General features: G+C 42.7%; 1 protein-coding gene across 1 annotated transcript in view; it reads right to left on the reverse strand.

The window, feature by feature from the left end:
- svep1 (sushi, von Willebrand factor type A, EGF and pentraxin domain containing 1) overlaps positions 1-18168 on the reverse strand; it is a 264755-nt gene that overhangs the window by 46999 nt on the left and 199588 nt on the right. Inside the window, exon 39 of the mRNA XM_072258150.1 lies at positions 13034-13262. Within this exon, the coding sequence (XP_072114251.1) occupies positions 13034-13262 (229 nt within the window). The remainder of the gene's footprint in view (positions 1-13033; positions 13263-18168) is intronic.

Consider the following 18168-nt stretch of genomic DNA (forward strand, 5'->3'; position numbering starts at 1 on the left):
TTTGTTGATAACTATTTAGGTTAAGGTTGATTACTATCACACTGAAAAGCTTGTCTTGCATACTGTTCATACAGATTAATTCATTTCATTGAGGAAGTACAAGATAAGGCAAAAATAGAATGCAGAATGAAGTGTAACAGCTACAAAGAAAGTGTAATGCAGGCAGACAATAAGTTGCAAGGTAATAACCAGGCAGATTGTGTAGTGAACAGTCCACCTTATTGTACTAGGGAATCATTCAATTGTCTTATAACAGCAGGGTGGAACCTGCTTGTTCGTGCTTTCAGGCTTTTGTATCTTCTGCCTGATGGGAGTGGGGAGAAGAGAGAGTGTCTGGGATGGGCGGGGTCTTTGATTATGTTTAAAAATTCAAAGTCCATTTATTATCAGATTATGTACACAATCACAACTCCGAGATTTGTCCTCACACAGGCAGCCATGAAACAAAGCAACATCATTCAACCTGTTCAAAGAAAAACATCACCACTTAATGTGTGAACAAAAGAACAAATTGTACAAACAGCAAAAAGTGAATGAACAACACATCCAACCAGGAGCCCTGGAGAATTCAGTTTAGTTCAGTTGAGTGACATGCAGATAGCCAACTGCGGTCCACAGAGCCCGTCTTCACTGACGCGCCCCAGTCTGCATCGATGCCTGGATTAAACCGCTCAAAAGCAGGATAAAAAGGAGTACCCAGAATCCAGAAGCACATGTAACATGAATGTCAAGGACCCCAAAATGAGTCCACAGCCACAAGACTCACTGATCAATCTCACTGATCAGGACTCCTGCACTTTCCTCTTCCAGCAGCTAGTGAGAGGGAAAGGAAGACTAGTCAAATACAAGGAGATGTTGCTGAACATCTGCCCCTCCTCTGCTCTCCTCTTCGTCAACCTCAACCTTGCCAGATGCCTCAACTGGAGAGAAGCAATGGAGTCGATCATGAACTCATGCAGCATGTCCAGACCACACATTTCACTTCCAACATCACTAAACTCCCTCAGGCAGTGGTCCCCAACCTCCAGGCCACGGACCGATACCAGGCTGCGAAGCATGGAGGGGTGCATCGGTAGCTGGAGCGCACCCAGCGCATCTTTAAGAAAAAAGCCAAAATAAACTAGCTAATTAATTAGGTACCGCCCGGCATGTAAATGTTGGCCCAGATCAGAGGCTATTTTTTGCCAATCACCTCTGATCTGGGCCGACATTTACGTGTCAGGTGGCACCTAATTAATTAGCATGTTTATTTTGGCTTTTTTCTTAAAGATGTGCTGGGTGTGTTCCAGCTACCACTGCACACCTGCATGCTTCGTGGCCTGGTATTGGTCCGCAGCCCGGAGGTTGAGGACCACTGCCCGAGGGTATAGCGAAGTTCCAGATTGCTCAATCGGCCCAAAAACACACCATCAGAATGTAAGTCACAGGGTGAATCAAATGCAGCTTGGTAGTAGAATCATCTTTGAAAGAAGAAGTAAAAGTAGTTTATTGAACTGTTGGCAGGACATCATCATTGGCCTCGTTGTTTGCTGGCGCTATCTTGAATTAGTTAGTTGCTTTATTGAGGCACGGAGAAGAGTCCATGGGGGGGGGGGGGCTAGTTCCATTGATGAGTTGATCTGTGTCCACAATCCTCTGCAGTCATAGGCACAGCAGTTGGCATACCAAACTATAATGCATCCAAATTGGATACTTCCTATGGTGCATTAATATGAATTGATAATGGTCAACGGGACATACTAAATTTATTTAGTCTCCTGAGGAAGTAGAAATGTTGGTGAATTTTCTTAGCTGGGGCATTTATATGGTTGGAGAAGGTGAGCTACTGGTGATGTTCACTCTGAGGAATTTGAAGCTCTCAACCCTCTTGACTTCAGCACCATTGATGTAGACAGGAGCATGTGCACCAGCTCCCTTCCTGAAGTCAATGACCAGCTGTTTTGTTTTGCTGACATTGAGGGGCAGGTTGCTGCCACGATACCATGTCACTAAGCTGCCTATCTCCTTCCTCTACTCTGTTAGCTGAGATATGGCCCATTACAGTGGTATTGTCTGCATACTTGTGGATGGAGTTAGCGCAGAATCTGGCCATGCAGTTGGGAGAGTATGGAGAGTAGAGCAAGGGGGCTGAGGATGCAGTCTTGTAGGGCACTGATGCGAAGAACAGTCATGGCAGAGGTGCTGCCACCTACTCTTACTGGTTGCAGTCTTCGCTCAGGAAGTCAAGGATCCAGTTGCAAAGGGAGGTCTTCGAGTTTGGTGATGAGTTTTCTTGGATACAGCTGGGGTTAGAGTTTTTCCACAGGACTCAAGAGCTTGGAAAATCTATTTATTAACTTCAAATATATGAAATACACTGTTCATAATGCTAGTGTGTGCAGCTGGTTATTAAGATTATTCTGGAATTATGTGGATATAGCAAACATTGACTAAAATGAGATCCAGTCTTCAGAAATAAAGCCCATTCATAATTTAACTCCACTAACATTATTGATAATTTAACTCTCATCGACTTTTTAAGGCCTCGAAACCAAACATCGGGGAAGGGACAGTTTGATTGTAACTGTGCATCAGAAGACATAGGTGAATGCTCATGTTAATTGGTGTATATTGAAAACTTCATGATGAAATCAGGGAAGGCATTAAGTGGTCATCTTTTGTAATAACCCATTGTTAAAGGCACAACACTGCCACTTAATGCACAGTTTTTAGATTGTCACCTAATATTCTATCTTTGTTTATTTAGGGAGCCATCAATGAATACTGTAACAAACACACATATATTGGGTGTCTGTAGTTAGTGTTCAGAACCTCTAGGACTAGCCACCGATATTTGAATACTCAACAGGGGTCTGGCCTGCCATTTGTGCTGTGCTCCCTTTGTAAACATGTAGCCCATGCAGCTACCCATCTTCACTCAGCGTGCTGAAGTAGTGACTATAGCCATTGTAAATGTTGTTAATTGTTTATTATTGCCTTATAGTTAAAAAGTATAAAACATCACTGTACAGTTGAATGTAGCAAGAGGAGAGATAGATTCTTTAGTTGATCTGCTATGCTGAATAAAGGCTTCTCAGCTACAGTCTCTGAGTGCTCTTTAACACCTTTATCACCGGGGGTGATAGTGGGGTTAAGCTCCCACTACCTATTAAATGCTCCCAATGGCATGCATCTCAAATAGTCTCTGACAACCAAGTCCAGTTCTTGGCCTTCATGTGTGGCTTAGCTCTAAGCCCGGCAGAACCATTTCTACAGACAGGAGAAGGGGCAAAGGCAGGTTACTGGTACCTTAAACCCAGTCATTTTGGGCAGATGGGGCTCATCAACCTTGGTTGGCAGCTCATATAGGAGAATGAAAACTCTGATCTCAAACCTCCGCTGCCTTGCGGCTATACACACTCACGAGGAAGGCTTTGGGAGTAAACCCTGAGGAGGGATCTGGAGCTGGAGTCCCTAAGGCAGTCCCATGTTGAGTTCAATGCTGACTGGCAACTCCTGTGATGCTGCGGGTGCCAAACTGTATCGGTCTCTGCTGTTCCTTTGGATTAATCAGCTCGCGTGGAGAGGGGGAACCTGCTACATGGGTAACAGCTTGCTCTTCATATTGTCCTTCCCTGGCTTGTGTACCCAGACAGCTAAGATGCAACATCCATGGTTGACCCTGACCAACAGAGATCTAAGAACAGTCTCTGCGTGACTCTGATCAGCAGTCACAACATTTAGGTCTGTCAAACATTTTAATTCCATGCAGGGACCTTCTCAAGGCCAACAGGCACATAGTGTGGTTTTCAAACATTATGGCATATGAGGGAAACTTCCCAAAACTGTCATCAGGTACCAGCCTACGTAAGTCATCCCAGCTGCTTCAGATGAACCTTCAGCGAGCGGCCAATACTGTCCTATCCATCACAAGTATATCATTCCCTTCCATCCAGTCCATCTTCAGGAAGGTTACTAGTATCCTAGCATCATAAAGAATGCCTGCCACCACTTGCCATTCCCTTTTCTCTCTTCTATCTACTAGGGGAAGATACTAGAATCTGAAAGCCCCGACATTCACACAACAACAGCTTCTCGCAGACTGCAAACTGATTTCTGATCTAATTACTCCTTCCATGTCCTCTTCTTGGTGGTGTTGACATATTCACATACTCATAGAAGGCACAACAGTCCGATTTTCCTTTCTTAGAACTTTGTATAGATTTGGCATGCCACCAAAAATGTTGACGAACTTCAATAGATGCACATGGAGAATATATTAACTGCTTGCATCACGACCTGGTAAGGAAACACAAATGTCCAGGAATGGAAAAGGCTACAGAAAGTGGTGGATACAGCTCAGTCCATCACAGGCAAAGCTCACCCCACCACAAGAAAGCAGTACCTATGATCAAGGACCACCACCATACAGGCCTTTTCTCACTATTACTGTCAGGCAGGAGGTACAGAAGCTTTTGGTCCCACATCACCAGGTTCAGGAACAGTTGTTACCCTACAATCATCAGACTCCTGAACTGATCCTAGGACCTAAAGACATCTTTACAACATGTTCTCAGTATTATTTCTATTTGCACAGTTTGTCTTCTTTTGGAGATTGGTTGCTTGTCAGTCTTTGCTCATGCAGTTTGTCTTTAAATTCTATTGTATTTCTTTCTTCTCTGTAAAATGAATTTTAAGGTAATACATGGCAACATATTGCAAACTTGTTTGGATAATAAATTTCCTTTGAACCTTGGACTAATTCTACTCACTCGGTTTTCCATTATTGTCACCTTAGCATTTCATTTTGTACTGCTACAGACTGCACTCCAATCTTTGGCACCATTCTACAGTTTGGTACTTATTGTTATACCGATTGTGTTTATGTTTTATTCTGTGAACTTCATCCAAACAAGGAATTTCATTGTTTCCTGGTGTTTCGGACAATAAGCTACTCTGGATCTCAATCTGACACTATGGTCATGGATATATTGAGATTATTGGCATCCGTGTCTTTACATAATATACTGTAAGTCTTATAAGCAAATTAATGCTGTTCATCATGATATGTGACTCTGAAAATTCAAGGTTTAGTGTGGGAATGTGATGCCAGTGTTAAAGGTCAAACGTGGTCTTATCTAATGGTGGAACAGACATCAGAGGCCAAATGGCCTGCTCCTGTTTCGATTTCATATGTTCTAATGTGGAATAATTCCATAACCTGATATGGGTTATAACCTATTTTGTGCAATTTTCTGCAGATAGCAAATGACAAAGTGCTGGATTGAACTAAACTGAGCTGAACTGAATATGCCTGAGCATTTTTAGATGACTTTGTGGTTTGGTGTTTTTATAATTTGCGTTTTTTGCTCATTTTTTAAAACTCTTTCCATGATTTGTTTTTTTTTTGCATGTGGGGAGTGTGGTTTGATGTTTCTCTTTGAACGGGTTCCAAGGTTTTCTTTGTTTCCTGGCTCTCTGTGGGAAGAAGAATCTTACGGTTGGATACTGCATACATAGCTTGATAATGAATTCACTTGGGTTAAATAAAGAAATGTATATTTATTATCAGCTATCACCCACAGAGGCAATTATGGCACTGAAAAGAAAAATGTTTTAAAAAGAATCATTGAAACATTAAAGCGTCCGGCACTGAGGAAGAACATTCACCTTGTATAGAATGCATCAACTGCAAACACCTCTACAGATGAGGCAGCCAGTTACTGACAGGTAGTAAAAAGTGATCCAGTTAGATCTCAGCTTTGCACACAACTTTGCAAGATATCCCTCTTCAAGTGTTGATTCAATTCTCTTTTCAGATGTTATAATTGATTCTGGTCACACTGCATATTCCAGATCACTGTACATTTCTAAACCAAAAAAAAATCCCTCACCTTCTGAATGGTCTTTTGCTAATTGCTTTAAATGTTCAATTTGTTCTGCAGCACTTTTTAAAGTATTGTATGCAAACAAGGCTCATCAAAAGATCAACAATCTTGCGCTGGCTACTGAAATTCTTGACAGCCTTTATTTGATTTGAGTCATCTGCTCTTAGATCTATTCTGTCATGGGAAACGGTTATAAGGCAAACAGAGGAAAAGGTTCAAGAATGTGCGTAAAGTCTTCTTGACAATATAAAACACCCTCGTGATTCCTGGGAATCCCTGGCTTAAAGTGAAACACCATTTGGGATAGTATTGAGAACTTTGTGTATCGAGATAGAAGGCTTTTGTATATGGCAGAAGGAGTGCACCACCTCATAAATTAACTGGTGGCCATCACTTGCTTCATCTGTGGATGAGTCTGCAGTTCCCTCACTGGTTTTATCTGCACCTCAGGATGAATAGAAAACAAAGCAAGTCAGCCATGATACCAAGGAAATGGCTAAAAAGATAATGGGATTTGCCATATACAGTATGTTAGATCCTGTCCCTGTGGTGGGATTTGCTGTTAATGTTGGATCCTGTCCCTGTGGTGGGATTGGATCCTGTCCCTGTGGTGGGATTTGCTGTCTATGTTAGATCCTGTTCCTGTAGTGGATTTTGCTGTTAATGTTTGATCCTGTCCCTGTGGTGGGATTTGCTGTCTATGTTGGATCCTGTCCCTGTGCTGGGATTTGCTGTCTATGTTGGATCCTGTCCCTGTGGTGGGATTTGCTGTCTATGTTGGATCCTGTCCCTGTGCTGGGATTTGCTGTCTATGTTGGATCCTGTCCCTGTGCTGGGATTTGCTGTCTATGTTAGATCCTGACCCTGTGCTGGGATTTGCTGTCTATGTTAGATCCTGTCCCTGTGGTGGGATTTGCTGTCTATGTTGGATCCTGTCCCTGTGCTGGGATTTGCTGTCTATGTTAGATCCTGACCCTGTGCTGGGATTTGCTGTTAATGTTGGATCCTGTCCCTGTGGTGGGATTTGCTGTCTATGTTGGATCCTGTCCCTGTGCTGGGATTTGCTGTCTATGTTGGATCCTGTCCCTGTGCTGGGATTTGCTGTCTATGTTGGATCACGTTGTTATGCTACATATGTCACATATTGCTGAGTAGAACTTCAGATTCGATAAATCTGTTGAGGTGAGTGATCAGTGTAAAAATGGGGGCAGATTCTGCAGCTTGACAGAAGCCCTTCTTTTCCCAAGACTTGCTATTCTTTCAGGATTTCCCTTAAATCTTTGGGAATTGAATTAAATCACTGGATGCCGAACACTAAGTGAAGAGCTGCATTGAAAGATTCAGACTCAGTTCAGATTAATTTATCACATACACATTGAAATGTACAGTGAAATGTGTCATTAATAACCAACACAACCTCAGGGTGTGCTGGTGGCTGCCTGTAAGTGTGGCCACACACTCCGACGGCAGCAGCATGTACACAATTTCCAGCCGAACTTCACAAAGAACACAAACAGAACAAAGTGCAGGACAACCTTGCTAATTACCTTCCAAACAGGGTATGTATTTGCACAATGCAGGCAGGGTGAAACCGATGGCATTTACTTATCAATAACATGCTCACCAGCTATCATTTCGGGTTTCCCCAGGGGCACTTAGCTCTGAACCGCAAAACGGCTTTAGTTTAGACTTGGATCAAGGAACTGACTTGAAGAGTTATAGTAGGAGCCATTGCCCTTGATGTCAAGCATTTGTGCATCAGACTAAATGTGGCATCAACAAGCTCTGGTAAAAATGAAGTGACTAGGTATCAGATACAAGAGAAAATCTGCAGTTGCTGGAAATCCAAGCAACACACTCAAACTGCTGGAGGAACTCAGCAGGCCAGGTAGCATCTATGGAAAGAGTACTCAGTCCGAAACTCTTTTCCATAGATGCTGCCTGGCCTGCTGAGTTCCTCCGGCATCTTGTGTGTGTTGAATAGGTATCAGAGGGAAGTGCTTGGTGTAAATAATACACATAGGAATATGATTGTTGTTTCTGGAGGTCAATCATCTCAAGCTCAGGACACCTGTATTTCATTTGCCATGCCTTAGATCACAAGAACCAGACAGTGCTGCTGTTTCAGTCCCCATCTGTACATTGACTTGATATACAGAGGCACTGCCATCACTAAGTTCCACACAATCATTATCTTGGGGATCAGTACTGAGTGGCAATTCAACTGAACCAGACTGACTATAAGATCAGGTCTAAGGCGTGATCAATATTCACCTTCCAGGGCCCGAGGAGCTTTTTGTTAATGTCAGCTTTCAAGCACAGCTGCATGGCCCTTCCAAGGGTCAAAGAGTTTTTTTGACTCAGTTAAGCATTTAACCAATAGTCTTGCTCAGCTTCTTGTCATGAACAGAACAATGAGGTTTTTGTTGGTCCATAATTTAATCTAGAAAAGAGTGGGTCCATGTTGTTCTAATTAAACATTGCATTCACTGTGCCTGACAAATATAACTGAAAACATCACATATGGATGATGTAAACTAGAAACAAAACAGTATAAATATTAGAAACGCAAACACGAGGAAATCTGCAGATGCTGGAATTTTAAGCAACTCACATAAAAGTTGCTGGTGAACACATTAGAAAGTTGAGTCAGGATTGTTAGGAATGATGATGTGGAATGACAGAGAGATAGGGTGACAGAAATTAGACCTAGAATTTATTTCCCAGCCTTCAGATTCTGCGAGCGTCAACTTGTTCTATTCAACTAACAAAAATTATGTCTTTAGTTTGTAAGCATTGTACCTGTGTTTGGAAATTCTTTATAGTTTTGACATTGTTTGTAATTTGATAAGCTTTTATAAGTTGGAAAACCTCTGTGAATTTTAGTGTACGGTGGGGGGGAGTACATGTTGAGAATTATTCATTTAAATTATATGTGTCTCACTAAAAATAAAATAAATTGTGTTTAAACTACTTTGTTAGCTGGAAGTATCTCCTGTTCAGGAGGGATAATTCCTTATTCAAATAATGGTTATTGACAGCTACATCTTGTCATGGAGACTAAACAGAGAAGTAAACTGTTCATGTAGTGTAGATTTATACAGTATAATCTCCTTAAAGAGAGGGTACTAGTAAATGCTTATTATATTGGACAGGGATTAAAGTTTTCTCTAAGTTTAGAGTTAAGTTTTGCAGACAGCAGACTCAATATCATCACAAAGGCAGGATGCCTTGTGGGTACTGGCCCATTTCCTAGTGTTCCAAAGTCTTCCCATCGTCTACAAATCTCAAGAGAGGAGGATGATTGCAAACATTGTACTTGCCTGAAGAAGTGCTCAAGCCCAATACCATCCAGCATAAAAATGCTATTTAATCAGCATCCTGACAACCACTCATAGCATTCATTCTCTGCAGTGCTGTCGTACTCTGGTTGCAGAAGTTACTACCTAAAAATGGCAATGGACTTATTTGCCAATAGAACTTTGACAGCATCTCTCAAATCTCTGACCTCCAGCATCAGTAAGGAGGAAGGAAGCAAGTTCGTGGAATGGTTTCACCTACAGGTTACTTGCCCTGATTTGGAACTATATTGTTGTACCTTCATTGTCAATGGGTCTAAATGCTGGAACTTCCCACACCAGCACCTTATGGAAACATCATCAGAAGGACTGCACTGATTTATGAAGGTGGCTCACTGTCATTTTCTCAATTTTGAGCTATAGTGTCTAGAGGGTGGTGGGGTGCAGTTACATCTCTACCAAAGGAGGTGCAGGGTGCTCTTTCCCTTGCTAGCTTGCAGGTCACCCTTGGGCAAGGTGTAGCACCTGCTTAACCCCCTCCCCTCCCCCCCTCCGATCAGGGTTATGTGAAACCATGGGAGCAGATGGTGGATATTCGTATGAGCAGCTGGTGCATATCACAAGTCCTGGTTATGCAACCTCTGATGCCAGGCAGACAATCTCTGAAGAGTATTGATAATGGGTGGGTGATCCCAGCTTGTAAAGACACTGCCCAGAAGAAGGCAATGGCAAACTACTTCTGTAGAAAGATTTGCCAAGGGCAATCATGGTCATGAGACCATGATCACCCACATCATGACATGGCACATAATAACGATGATGTTGATGATAATGACAGTATCTAGAATCATGTTTCATTATCTCTGGATATGCATTTGGTCACTTAGAAATGATATGAGCAGAAGTTCCTTTACACAAACCTTTGCAATCCTCTACCCAGAGGGCAGAGGAGGTTTAATTGTTATCTCATTTAATAGGTAGTTTGTTACAGAGGGAATCGAGGAATATGGAACCGGACAGGACAGGGAATCATGTATGAAAATAATGCAGGGCTGCAGGTCTGAAGAGTTTTTCCCATTGCTTCACTGTGTTCTTACATTGTCACTGATTGTCTACTAATTGAGAGATTAAGCTGATGTTTGGCCTGTTAAATGCTGTTTGAATTGTAAAGTGTCAGCAGGTAGAAGATCAAGTGTTAAAAAACTCCAGGAATACTGCCAACCAAAAGTTGCAGTATAGGTTGAGTAGCCCTTATCTGAAAGGCCTGGGGCTGGAACTGTTTTAGATTTTTTCAGATTTTAGAAAATATAATGAGCTAGCTTGGGATCTCCATCAATTCCGATTCTGAATTTATGCAATACTGGAGAGCAATCTTCTTACACTTGTTCATTAAACATGTGTGCTTAACAGCAAGAATTTTTACATACTATTAATATAATGTGTGCAGGGCAAGGAAAGCAGCACAGTGGCATCAGGTAAATACCTAAATCAGCTGCTGAACGACAACAAACAACAGCAGGCATTCAGCCTCCACCTGCGATGCAGTGTTTTGATTAAAAAGTTACAGTACACTGTATTTGTATTTTACTTTTTGTTAGGTCTTATGTAAGGTATAATAACAATCAGCACTGTAGACTTGTTCTGCTGTTAGATTTTCATCAGCGACAATCTTCGCAAACTCGCCAATGAATTTCCCTGCTGCTTCATGATCAGCTTTATCTCTATAAGTTTTAAGATCTTTAAAAATTTAATGCTGTGCCTCTTCTTAAATTTCTGCAACCAGCCTACTGATTATTCACAATTACCTTCATTTTTCAGTTCGTCACAATAGATCTTTCTTTGTTTCATGGTCAGCATACTGCTAAGCAGCAGATGTTAACCAATGCTGAAGAATCCACTCTCTCAATACACATTCGAGAACTTTATTTTTCACTTTATGCAGAGTTTTTCTATTTTTCGTTATCTTTTGTTCACTACATATGTGAGGTCACTTCTCAGAACTGTCCGAGGTGTACAGACCTGCACATTATCTAGGTGTTTGACTGTGAGCTTCTCAGTCTCTATTCAGCTGGCTGCCATTTTTGTTTTCTCCTAGACGATCACTATTTCGCAACGTTCTTTGATTACAATCCCTTCGAGAACACGATGGCCAAAATATCAGACCCTTGGTCTGCGTGGCAGCAGTGCCACTTGGCTTACATATCAGAGTTCACAACTGTGTAGGGTAACGTAATAGGTGGAAATGTACGTAATTCACAACCACTGACATTGAGCTGGGGTTCACTTTAGGAGGCTGGTCTGACGTGATGATGTAATTATGTAAAGTTCAGTTACTGTGTTTTGTGCTCAGTGTTTGGAGAACAATAAATGAGTTGTTATGGTTTTTCTTAAACATAAAGCAACTCACGCTATTTTATTTATGAAAACCTACATGGTCTTCAGTTTTTGCAGCTGCCTGTCACTGTTCAGTTGAGACCATTGACATTCATGAAAACTTGCTTCACAAGAGTCTGAGGAATGGGCTGGAGGTTGGGAAAAGGGTTGGTAATGAAGAGCTGATTCCAGAGGGTGTTGAGCTCTGCTCAGCTTGTATCTTTGTACAGTCCACAGGAGTCCTTTTGCTAGCCCTAGGCTGGTAGGTTTCTCCTCAACAACATTTTTGGACTTTACTGAAATCTACAACTATAGCTGTAAGAAACACAGGTTACGTTATCTCTGCCTGGTTTTAAAATGGCACAGTACAGACAGGTAAAGCACAACATGATCAGCATGGTCATCTTCAGCGATTGCAATAAATGTCCAACACAATTCCAAGTCCCTCAGCACCCCCTTTGGTGTCATCTTCCTGTGGGTCAGCAGATTCAGAAGCTGTGGGTTCAATTCCCACATTATAGCTTTGAGAACTGACACACTGGTGCAGTTCTCAATGAATACTGTACAATCAGTGATTCTTCTGTCTATCAATAGAAAGATTAAGATGAAGTTTGAATTCTAAAGTGATATAATCCCATGGTTCCACTCTAAATGAAAACAAGCAAGTTCTCACCTTAGCCATGTCAGAGTGTAGCCTAAACACAACTTTACTAATCCAGATCTCTCCCTGCAGTGAGTGGGAGATTGTGCACACCTACCACCAGGCTTAAGAACAGCTTCTACCCTGCTTTTATGTTAAATAGATCCCTGATATGGTAAATTGGACTCTTGACCTCATAATCTATATACCTTATTATGATCTTATGCCTTATTGTTTATCTGCACTGCACTTTCTCTGTACTTGTTACACTTTATTCTGCATTGTTATTGTTTTACCTTGTTCTACTTCAATGCACTGTGTAATGATCGGATCTGTATGAATATTACGCAAGACAAGTTTTTCACTGTATCTCAGTACATATAGCAATAATAAACTATTTTCAACTCCAGTTCCAACCTCGCTGCTGGCCTTTCCACAACTATGACTGCACTTCAATGACGAAGCTTTCAATAACTGTCAACTCTTCTTGAGTTCTTTGAGGCTCGCTCCCTGAGGCTCTGCTGCACAAATTCAAATCTCTCCTTTCTTATCCATGTGAAAAGAATGAAGCCTTACCAATGCAATATCGTAATTACACCAGTGTCACATGGAACCTTCAGCACACAAATACGTAGGTCTTCTATGCCAATATTTATACCTACACGATCCTCCTTCCATCCTGCTTTATCACAACCTTCTGCTCCCAGATAGATAGAGCACTCTTCACAAAGGTGCTGTTTTATAATTCTGCCCAACATGGTTTGTTGCGCATGTTTACAAATGAAATATAGAGCAAATTGACTGCATTTCAACACAGGACTTGTTTGTAAAGTAAACACTCTAAGTCCATTTACCTGGCAAGTAGATCGGTTTGCGCCTGACAGTTGGTATCCTTCTTCACAGGAGATAATTATACTTTCATTGACAGTGAACAATGTTCCCGAAATAACAACCTTTGCCTGAGCGTTGAATGGCAGGGGGCAGCTCTGAGGTTTGCACGCAATACTCTGAGTGGACCAGGAGCCATCCTCCAAACACGTCTGAGAATCCGTCTCTGAGCCCATGATGTATCCCTCCAAACACCTGCGGGAAAAGACCTGTCAGTTTCCCCAAGTCTCTTTCTTTAGCATTTGCAAAAACCAAAATGTGCTTTGATTCCCGGATTTTATTTCTGAGCATGACTTCATATATAGCAGTTCTACTGGAAAGTACTGTTGCCTCTGTTACACAAAGTCATGGATTCAAACACAAACCTTAAAGGCAAAAACGTAGGTTGACATTTAGGGAGCTGCCACTGTTGTAGAAAAGCATTGCGAATGAGACATTAAGGCCTGCCTTGTTGGTAGACATTAAAAGTGCCCTAAGTAGAGTAATGGTAAATTTATGACTTTATTAACTTCCTGTATCTAGAGCAGGTGAGAACGAGTTACTCAATGTAATCCAAACTTCCAGCACTTGGTCTGTAAGCTTGCAGGTCCTAGCTTTTCAGGTACAGCTCCAGGCATATTTTAAATACGTCTGCCTCAGTAAGTGGCATTTTGCCCTTTAGGTGTCTCTAGCATTTAATGAGATGTGTGGCTTAATTCTGTATACTCTCATATTTCTCATTTCCCTTAATACCTTAACAAAAATCTGTAGCTAAAACTAACAATTGACTCTTTAACAACGGCTGCTGATAAACATAAACAGGAGAAAGTCTGCAGATGCTGGAAATCCAAAGCAACACATACAAAATGCTGAAGGAACTCAGCAGGTCGGGCAGCATCTATGGAAATGAATAAACAATTGATGTTTAAGGCTGAGGTCCTTCTTCAGGACTGAAATGGAAGACGGAAGACGACGGAATAGAAAGGTTGGGGGAGAGGAAAGAGAATAGCTAGAAGGTGATAGGTGAAGCCAAGTGGGTGGGAAAGGTAAAGGACTGGAGAGGAAGGAATCTGATGGGGGAGGAGAGTGGACCATAGGAGAAAGGGAAGGAGGAGGGAACCCAGGTGGAAATGATAGGCAGGTGAATGATAGAGGAAAAAGGCTAGAGCGAAAAATAGAGGAAGTGGGGAGGGGAAGGGATTTTTTTTCCCCGAAGGAGAAAATGATATTCATGCCATCAGGTTGGAAGCTTCCCAGACAGAATATAAGGTGGTGCCTCCTCTACCTTGAAAAAACAATTTTAACAGTGAAAAAAACAATTAGACACAGAATTGAATGCATGTCAGTTCTGATAGGGTTTGCAGGCCATTACTTCCTACAAAGCGGAACCTAACATCATGCATGTTTGAAATGCTTCACTCCCAGATGATCTAAATGCCTTTTATGCGTGCTTGGTAAGGGAGAATAAAACTACACCTATGCGAATCTCTGCAGCATCTGGTGACCCTGTGATCTCTGTCTTAGAAGCCGACATCAGCATATTTTTCAAGAGGATGAGGTGTCAGGCTCTGATGGTGTACCTGGTAGGGCTCTGAAAGTCTGTGCCAACCAACTGGTAGGAGTGTTCAAGAACATCTTCGATCTCTCACTGCTGTAGTCAGAGGTTCCCATCTGCTTCAAAAAGGGTGACAATCATTCAAGAAGAGCAGGACGAGCTGCCTCAACGACTAACAGCCAGTGACATTCGCATCTACTGTGATGAAGTGCTTTGAGAGATTGATCATGGTTAGAATCAACACTTGCCTAAGCAGAGATCTGTACCCTTTGCAATTTGCCTATCACCACAATAGGTCTACAGTGGATGCAATCTCCTTGACTCTCCACTTGGCCTTGGATCACCTGGAGAATAGCAATATCAATGTCAGGCTGCTGTTTATTGATTACAACTCAGCATTCAATACAATCATACCCTCAGTTCTAATCAACAAGCTCCAAAACCTGGGCCTCTGTACCTCCCTCTGCAACTGGATCTTTGATTTTGACACTGGAAGATCACAATCTGTGCGGATTGGAAATAACATCTCCTTGCTGACAATCAGCACTGGATCAGCTCAAGGATGTGTGCCTAGCCCACTGCTCTACTTTCTCTACACCCACGACTGTGTGGCTAGGCACAACTCCACTACCATCTATAAATTTGCTGATGACACAACTATTGTTGGCAGAATTTCAGATGGTAACAAGGAGCCATATAGGAGCGAGCTAGATCAGCTGGTTGAGTTGTGTGGCAGCAAAAAGCTTGCACTCAACATCATTAAGACTAATGAATTGATTGTGGTCTTCAGGAAGGGGGAGTCAAGGCTTCACACACTGCTCCTCATTTGGGGATCAGTGGTGGAAAGTATGGGAAGTTTGAAACTTCTGGGTGTCAACATCTCTGAAGATCTATCCTGGGCCCAACATATTAATTGCAATGATGTAATTACAAAGAAGGCAATGACAGTGGTTATATTTCATTAGGAGTTAGAGGAAACTTGATATGTCACCAAAGACATTTGCAGATTTCTACAGGTGTACTGTCTGTTATGGAGGGGCCACTGAAAAAGCTACAGAAAGTTATAAAGTCTGCCCGCTCCATCATGGGCAGTCCCTTGCATCCAGGACACGTTCAAGAGGCAATATTTTGAAAAGGAGGCATCTATAAGGACCTCCATCATCCAGGACATGCCCTCTTCTCATTGCTATCATCAAGGAGGAGGTACAGGAATCTGAAGACACACACTCAATGTTTCAGGAACAGCTTCTTCCCCTCCACCATCAGATTTCTGAATGAACATTGAACCCATGAGCACTACTCGTTAGACCTATTGTCTCAGCTTGCTCCTGCCCCACCAAACTCGTTTCTGCATACCTCAACACGGTGTTATCCCCCCTTGTACAATCCCTTCCTACCTATGTTTGTGACACTTCTCACGCTCTTAAATTTTTCGATGATTTTAAGTTCCCTGGCCCCCCACCGCTTTATTTTCACCATGGATGTCCAGTCCCTATATACTTCCATCCCCCATCAGGAAGGTCTCAAAGCTCTACGCTTCTTTTTGGATTCCAGACCTAATCAGTTCCCCTCTACCACCACTCTGCTCCGTCTAGCAGAATTAGTCCTTACTCTTAAAAATTTCTCCTTTGGCTCCTCCCACTTCCTCCAAACTAAAAGTGTAGCTATGGGCACCCGTATGGGTCCTAGCTATGCCTGCCTTTTTGTTGGCTTTGTGGAACAATCTATGTTCCAAACCTGTTCTGGTATCTGCCCCCCACTTTTCCTTCGCTACATCGATGACTGCATTGGCGCTGTTTCCTGCACGCATGCTGAGCTTGTTGACTTCATTAACTTTGCCTCCAACTTTCACCCTGCCCTCAAGTTTACCTGGTCCATTTCCGACACCTCCCTCCCCTTTCTAGATCTTTCTGTCACTATCTCTGGAGACAGCTTATCTACTGATGTTTTCTATAAGCCTACTGACTCTCACAGCTATCTGGACTATTCCTCTTCTCACCCTGTCTCTTGCAAAAATGCCATCTCCTTCTCGCAATTCCTCCATCTTCGCCACATCTGCTCTCAGGATGAGGCTTTTCATTCCAGGACAAGGGAGATGTCCTCCTTTTTTTAAAGAAAGGGGCTTCCCTTCCTCCACCATCAACTCTGCTCTCAAACGCATCTCCCCATTTCACACACATCTGCTGTCAGTCCACCTTCCCACCACCCCACTAGGAATAGGGTTCCCCTGGTCCTCACCTACCACCCCATCAACCTCTGGGTCCAACATATTATTCTCCGTAACTTCCGGCACCTCCAATGGGATCCCACCACTAAGCACATCTTTCCCTCCCCCCCTCTCTGCTTTCCGCAGGGATCGCTCCCTACGCGACTCCCTTGTCCATTCGTTCCCCCCATCCCTCCCCACTGATCTCCCTCCTGGCACTTATCGTTGTAAGTGGAACAAGTGCTACACATGCCCTTACACTTCCTCCCTTACCACCATTCAGAGCCCCAGACACTTCACCTGTGAGTCGGCTGGGGTGATATACTGCGTCCGGTGCTCCCGACATGGCCTTCTATATATTGGCGAGACCCGACGCAGACTGGGAGATCGTTTTGCTGAACACCTACGCTCTGTCCGCCAGAGAAAGCAGGATCTCCCAGTGGCCACACATTTTAATTCCACATCCCATTCCCATTCTGATATGTCTATCCACGGCCTCCTCTACTGTAAAGATGAAGCCACACTCAGGTTGGAGGAACAACACCTTATATTCCATCTGGGTAGCCTCCAACCTGATGGCATGAACATTGACTTCTCTAACTTCTGCTAATGCCCCACCTCCCCCTCGTACCCCATCCATTATTTATTTATATATACACATTCTTTCTCTCTCTCTCCTTCTTCTCCCTCTGTCCCTCTGACTACCCCTTTCCCATCCTCTGGGTTTTTCCCCCCCTCCCCCTTTTCCTTCTCCCTGGGCCTCCCATCCCATGATCCTCTCATATCCCTTTTGCCAATCAACTGTCCAGCTCTTGGCTCCATCCCTCCCCCTCCTGTCTTCTCCTATCATTTTGGATCTCCCCCTCCCCCTTCCACTTCCAAATCTCTTACTAGCTCTTTCTTCAGTTAGTCCTGACGAAGGGTCTCAGCCCGAAACGTTGACTGTACCTCTTGCTAGAGATGCTGCCTGGCCTGCTGCATTCACCAGCAACTTTGAAGTGTGTTGATTGAATTTCCAGCATCTGCAGAATTCCTCTTGTACTCGTTTATTTCCCTTCTTTTTGCCCTACTTATTTAATAAATATACTTATTGTAATTCATAGTTTATTATTATGTATTGTAATGAACTGCTGCCACAAAACAACAAATTTCATGACATTTGCCAGTGATATTAAACCTGATTCTGATATGTCTCTGAATGCCTTTGAACGTCAAGAGTAGGTAGTTAGATTTTCTTGTTGGTGGTAATACATTGCCTGGCACTTGTGTTACAAAGATGATACTTGTCACCTATCAGCCTGTACCTGATTGTTGTCCAAGTCCTGATGCATGAGGGCATGGATAAGATTTGCTGACTTTTG

The sequence above is a fragment of the Mobula birostris genome, chromosome 5 (genome assembly GCF_030028105.1).
Source record: "Mobula birostris isolate sMobBir1 chromosome 5, sMobBir1.hap1, whole genome shotgun sequence".
NCBI lineage: Eukaryota > Metazoa > Chordata > Chondrichthyes > Myliobatiformes > Myliobatidae > Mobula > Mobula birostris.